Source organism: Malus sylvestris, chromosome 2, assembly GCF_916048215.2.
Source record: "Malus sylvestris chromosome 2, drMalSylv7.2, whole genome shotgun sequence".
Lineage (NCBI taxonomy): Eukaryota > Viridiplantae > Streptophyta > Magnoliopsida > Rosales > Rosaceae > Malus > Malus sylvestris.
Window position 1 is genome coordinate 19,611,031 of NC_062261.1, and position 6,496 is coordinate 19,617,526.

The 6,496-nt window shown below is 33.3% G+C and overlaps 1 protein-coding gene across 1 annotated transcript; it reads right to left on the reverse strand.

Moving 5' to 3' along the window:
- Nucleotides 1–1,014: 1,014 nt before the first annotated feature.
- LOC126613904 (protein BRI1-5 ENHANCED 1-like) lies at nucleotides 1,015–4,232 on the reverse strand. The gene is made up of 4 exons (XM_050281519.1): nucleotides 4,097–4,232; nucleotides 2,613–3,140; nucleotides 1,869–2,064; nucleotides 1,015–1,233 (listed from the first exon to the last, which is right to left on the reverse strand). The coding sequence occupies exons 1-4, from the start codon at nucleotides 4,218–4,220 to the stop codon at nucleotides 1,092–1,094; spliced, it is 990 nt and encodes a 329-aa protein (XP_050137476.1). The 5' UTR covers nucleotides 4,221–4,232; the 3' UTR covers nucleotides 1,015–1,091.
- Nucleotides 4,233–6,496: the final 2,264 nt, after the last annotated feature.

The following is a 6,496-nucleotide window of genomic DNA, read 5'->3' on the forward strand; positions in this document are numbered from 1 at the left end:
AGAGGGGCAAGTTTTCTACCTGACTAAGAATGGTGTATTCAATTGAGAATTTGAGAGACTTTAATGGATTTATAAATCCATGAATTTTTATAGAGTTTAATTGATTTGTAGAGATTCATATAAAATTTTGATTCAATTCTCTCAAAATCTTATGGGAAGAGATGAGATTTGTGGATGCTTAAAATACACTACGAAATCTCTTCAATTCCCTCTAATTCTTCAACTTTATCAAATTCTTTAAAATCAATTTTTAATTGAATACACCTAGAATATTATAAACTTCTTTAAAATCTTAATTGAATACAGCCGGATTTCTAAGGATTTTAATAAACTATCTTAAAATTCTAATTAAATACACCTTGAATTTCAGAGAATCACTTAAAATCATGATTGAATACCCCTAGATTCATTAAAAGAATTATAATCCTTTAAAATCCTAATTGAATACACCCTCCTAAATAATCCTGTGGTCTTGGGATGTATAGTTAAATGGGTGTCAGCCGGATGAAATAAGTTAGGCCAGACTATTAATCTGGTGACTATTTAATACATACGGACACCAGACACCCAACTCTATATTATTAGTCCTATCTGATGTGTTATATAGCATACCAAACGAGGTCTTAGGGTTTCTTATAATGCTAGAGTCTGTGCTCTCTCACTTGACATGCAAACCTAAGAAACTTAAGCCCTATAAATTGAGCCTTGCGTACAGTGAGTGACGAGCTGCAGAAGAACCCTAACCCTAGCAGAAATGACTTCTTCAGGTTAGTGGTTATATTGGTAATGTGAAATTGAATTCCGTTGGTCATATACTTGTATTATATACTTACATTATCTTATTGTTGAATTTATATGAGTAGGGATGAGTATGTTTATTTAAAAATTACCAACAATTATATTCACGTCTTTAAGGCTCGTCATAACAAGAATTTCTTAAACCATGCACGGGTCAATACCAATAAGAACCAAGTACAGAACCTTGTTGGGAGGAAAAAATAGGGGGGGGGGAAGTAAAACTGGTTATTCACACATCGCAGGGGAGTATTGACTACAAATTACAATGCATATTTACTTGTACAAAACATGAATTAAAGAAAACCCTTCTCTTTGTAGGATTGAACAGCGCCATCAAACATTTCACCAAGGCCGCATTTGAATTCGAATCCAGTATTCAACAGTTTCTTTGAAGAGACCTTAGTTCCTTTGTAACCTTTGACCTCCTTTAAGTAACTGAAAACGGAAAATGAAGAAGAAAAAAAATTACAAAAGAGGGTAAATATATAGGCCTCAACATATTTGACAACATAAAGGAGGCCATATTATCTCTACTAATTAATAAAACACTTATTGTCAACCAAAATTCTATGAAATTATCAGTTTAACCCTCTAATTAAAACAGAACATGAATAAGAAATATGGGGTAGGAATGTAATTTCACACAACCGAATTTTGCTGTTTTTTTTTTCAAAGTCTCACCTACATGTGATCCTTACATATCTCTAATTATATATATATATAAAATAAAAAAAAAAAAAGAACTTCCCACTCCCACATTCTCTATCACTCCCTTCCTCTCTCCTTCTATTTCAAGAACAAAAATAAAAAAATTTCTCACACACTTTGTGTGTGCCTATATGCTAGTGTTAATAAAAATAAGTTTTGCTAGAATAAGTAGTTCATGTGTGGACAAGTGGCTACTTATCCGTTAACAAGTGCCAAATTGGTTGTGAGGCCTATTTCAATCAAGTTGTAAATGACTTGGATATGTTGTGAAAACCCTTCACAATTAACTTACAACATATGAACAATTGATTCTAGCATTTCTTTTATAACAATATAGTTAGAGAAGAAACAATTTATCTCACTCTGGTATTTGTATTTGAAGTTCGGGGTATCTTGGAGGAAGAAATTCATATAATTCATGAATCGATGTTTGCACTGACGAACAAATGTACCTTCCTTTTGCATTAGGGTACTCCAGAAGATAGATATGTGCACTTGCTACATCATCTATGTGCACCATATATGTGTTAATAAGATACTTACATAGATCCTGGTTACCTACATAGGTCAAAATATTACAAAATTAACAAAACACACAAAAAAAAAAAAAAAAAAAAACGATTGAAGATCTCATACTAGAATACTGAATTTGTTCACGAAATACTATTTCAATGCACGTTTTCATTAATATACTGTCTAATAGTAAATATGGTTTAAAATAAACCCAGATTTAAAATATTGACGCATTCGTCATTTTGATGAACAAAATTTGTTAAAAGACTTGATGTCTCTCGTGATGCTGCCAGAATGTAGCGCAATTAGAAAAGAGTACCTATCAAACATGACACGACAAATGGTTATTTGTTTCCAAATTAGATACATCAGAAAGAAAAATTCTAGAATTTGCATTCTTGAAATTAATAATTAGATCGTGAAAAAATTTAAGAGATTTTATAACCGGACGAATCTGAGCCACTCAAAAGATAAGAAAAAGCATGGATTGAACTATAGTAGAAAGATTGTCCAAAAATGGAATGAACCACTAAGCTGCATGTGTGTGGCCAAATATATCGTTAACAAAAGCATATAGTTTAAGAGAAAAGTACCAGAAATGGGAGCCATTCCCATGTACACCGAAGAAGGAATATTTGAACAAATGAAGGGTCCAACAACTATGGGAAGAATCACAGTGACAACATCCAATCCATGTTTTTCTGCAAACTCCAAAGCCGTCTGCTCCACCACAGTCTTAGAAACCAAGTAAGAAGAGCCTACAAGACCGCTGCTTTTGCAGATATCGATCTCACTCCATGTATTTTCATCAGTTTCACTTAAACCTTTGCTGTTGAACAATATTGCTGCCAAACTAGAAGTGTAAACGATGCGTTTCACAGTCTTGGAGTTCAGGCATGCCTTCAAAATACCTAGGGTTCCTTCTAGGGCTCTCTTGGTCACAGTTTCCTCTGGCTCTTTGTTATCAATGTCCATAGGGTGAGCAAGGTGGAAGACTCCGGTGCAGCCTTGGATGGCCTCATCAAAAGTCTCAGGTTGGTTGAGATCTGCATGGAAGATTTGGAGTCTGTCCGATGCTCCTGGTAGGGTTGTTAGGTAGCTGATATCTCTCTTGCTTTCAGCTGCTAGATGTATATAAACATGAGCTCATGTAATTATATGTTAAAAGGCCACAAAGGAAATCTATAGAAAAAAGAAAAATGGGGAAAGATTAAGTTGATAAAGAAATTGGACAATTATAGGACTAATATTTCACTGAATTTAGTAACATCCGGAATGATGTTGGATTAGTTCTCACACATATAAACTACTGATGCCATTCATTCACACATAAATTGATAACATTCATTGATAGATAACTGCCGTCATACTTTCAGTGCACGTTTAATAACACGATAGAACTATGCCATACAATTGAAACGAATTGGCAATGCGTGGAGAAAAACAAGATGTGTGTGTTGTGTATGTGTTTAGAATGTTTCACCAGCGGACCACTGGCCACACACAGATGAAAGTTTGTCCCTTTAACTACCAATTTATAGAAACAAACCGCCCCAAAATGTTGTTCTTTAACTTATATCCATCCCTCACAAATTTTTGTGTGGCTCACTAAATGACAAAAAAAACTTTACATTTTAGCTCAAATTTACTATTGATTTGCATTAAGCAGAGAAAATCATATTTCAAAACACTATAGACAAGTTATAACATTATTCTAATCTCCCAGTAACATTCAAACTTTGAAATTTTATACTTAAATATATATTGGTTGAATTTTTAACGCCCCACATAGACAACATTCTGAGTTCGCCGTGCTGGGATGTTTTTATGTTTGTCTAGTCCCGATCATGTTAGATTATGAGATCAAACAATTGCAATAGTAACGTATAACGCATTGCATAAGAATTACAATAAACTTATATGTTCAGATATAGCTTCTAGGTAGAAAACTGAAGTGACATGTCAACTAGAATTTCATACATATCTTCTAACTAAATTGATCATTATCATCAAAACTCAACAACATTCAACATGACTATAAAACCATAGAATTTGTTGGTCGTCTGATCTGAGTTACCTGCAGGATTGAATCTAACCGTAGCTCGAACGGAGTAACCATGCTGAAGAAGCCTCATAATCAGCCAAGAAGCGACATATCCTGTTCCACCAGTTACACAAACTGTTCCCCTACCCTCTTCCATCTCACTCTCTCTCTCTCTCTCTCTCTCTCTCTCTCTCTCTATAGATCTCTATATGTGTGATTTGGCTAATTAATCAGGATCATGGAAGCTTAAATACAAGATAATTGATTAGTTTGCGAGATAATTAATTAGTTTGCGATAGTTAAGGGTCAATAGTTTGTGAGTTTGTCATTACAGCTAGTTCTTGCACATTCTTTGCGTTTCTTCAGGAGGCAATGAATTTGACATATGATAAGGTTACGTAATTTACGATTTTAAATTCTCTACCCTATATACATATGCAAACAACCACGACATAGACGAATTGAATATACCCCTTTTTCAGTCCTTATGTCTCCATGTTTCTGTTGACGTTCTAAATTAATGTTCATTTTTGTACATATAAAAATCTATAGCCGCTGGCTCCGGCTTCGAGCCGGTGGCAGCTCCTCTCCCCCTTCTCTTAGCCTTCCTCATCCTCTTCTCCTGGATAATTGCAGAGCTGTTTTCTGTTTTAGTACATTGCCGTTTATAAGTGTCATTGCCGTTTATAAGTGTCCCCTTGGTGAAGTTATTTGTGAGCCTCTCCTAGTGGTATTTTGATTTTGTGTTCGTGTGTTATCGTCTCCTCTTAGGTCTACTTCGTTGTTTATGTTAGCTTCGTTGATGGTGTTGAGCAACAAACTCATGGTGGTATCGATATATACTAGTTGGTTCTTTGTCAGTTCTTCTTCGGAGTCAGTAATGGTTGTTATCAAAGAATGTCCTCCTATTCATTACATACAATTTTTGTGCGCAGAATATGTGTCAAAACATGAAGTGTTAGATTTTTTTCATGAGTAATGGAGTTCCTAAAGATTTGAAGTTTCATCTCCTCAGTCTTGAAGTTTAGGTGTGGATGACTTAGATGCGTTCCTTTGCTTATTCTAGGGCTAATCTTGCTCTCAAATTCGTTAATATGGTGATAACTAGTTTGACCATGTTGCCCTTTTATATTTTTTTAAGTCTGTTTAGATTGAGGATCTCTTAAATTTAACCCAGAATATTTTCTTAATGCTTGTATCGGCATTATAATTTGAACTACATTATTGCTAACATATTGTGAGGTTAAACTCACATCTCTTCTTTATTGTAGGAAATATCGATTGTTAAAAAAATATATATATATTAGACCGTTATCATTTTGCCTAAAAAAATTGAGGTTGATGTATTACCACTTATATTAATGCAACTATTAATCTATTTATCTAATTCTAACTGTACATGACGAACATATTACACATCATTTGAAGCTGTTTGATATTAGTTTAATAATATACAGCCGATCACGAGGATAACTAACGTTGACTATGTATTTTATATGACGCACTATATCGTGTCAACGAATTGTTTGTTTTTATATTAGAAATATAGTACGATAATTAATCGAAAGTGTAACAAGACAACCAGAGTTCTAATTTATTTTGCAATCCATCCTTTTCCTTAGATCATTTGGTTGAGTACTCATCACAATAATTTGCTTGTATATGCAAGATGCCTTGTATAATCAATTAGTTCATACTTCCTAACAACTTCTTAAAATAGTGAAAACACAGTCAAAACGTATTATTTTTAAGAACATTTCCTTCAATTTATGTCTTTGGAAAAGAATTTCACTTATGTCAAGTAATGAAAATGATTTAAATTTTAATGAAAATGATTAAATTTTGAGAACTTTAATGAAAAGCTTTTGGTATTGTTCACTTTAACGAAAAACTACATTTTTACACTAAAAAGTTAATCCTGGTACTATTCACTTCACCCTTTATTTTGTCCTTATGGTTAAAACTCAAAGTTTCCAAGTCCTTTTAATTAGTTTTCCTTTAAATTTTTGGTAGTTTTAACAAAACACTTTCTATACTGTTCACTTTTAATGAAAAACCAAATTTATACATTTCCCAGGTACTATTCACTATACCTTTAAAAATGACTTTTCATTAAAAGAAAAGTTTTTTTTTGAACTTTTCGTTAGTTTTTCTTAAATTTTAAGGGAAAGAAGAAAAATTTAATATAATAAAAAATAGAAAACTAATAGATGAGAAGGACTAATGAAAAGTTCTCAGAACTCATTGAGGAAAATATGCAGCAGCAAGCTGAGTTGATAAGGAGAAACAAGGAGAAGAGTGAAACAATTGAGCGGCTTTTGACCCAGGTTCATAAGCTAACGGATGAGAACAATATTTTGAGGAGTCATCTGGGAAGCCATAAGGAATAAGGATACTAATGACCATACAATTATTAGCCTCAGTTTCAAGGTC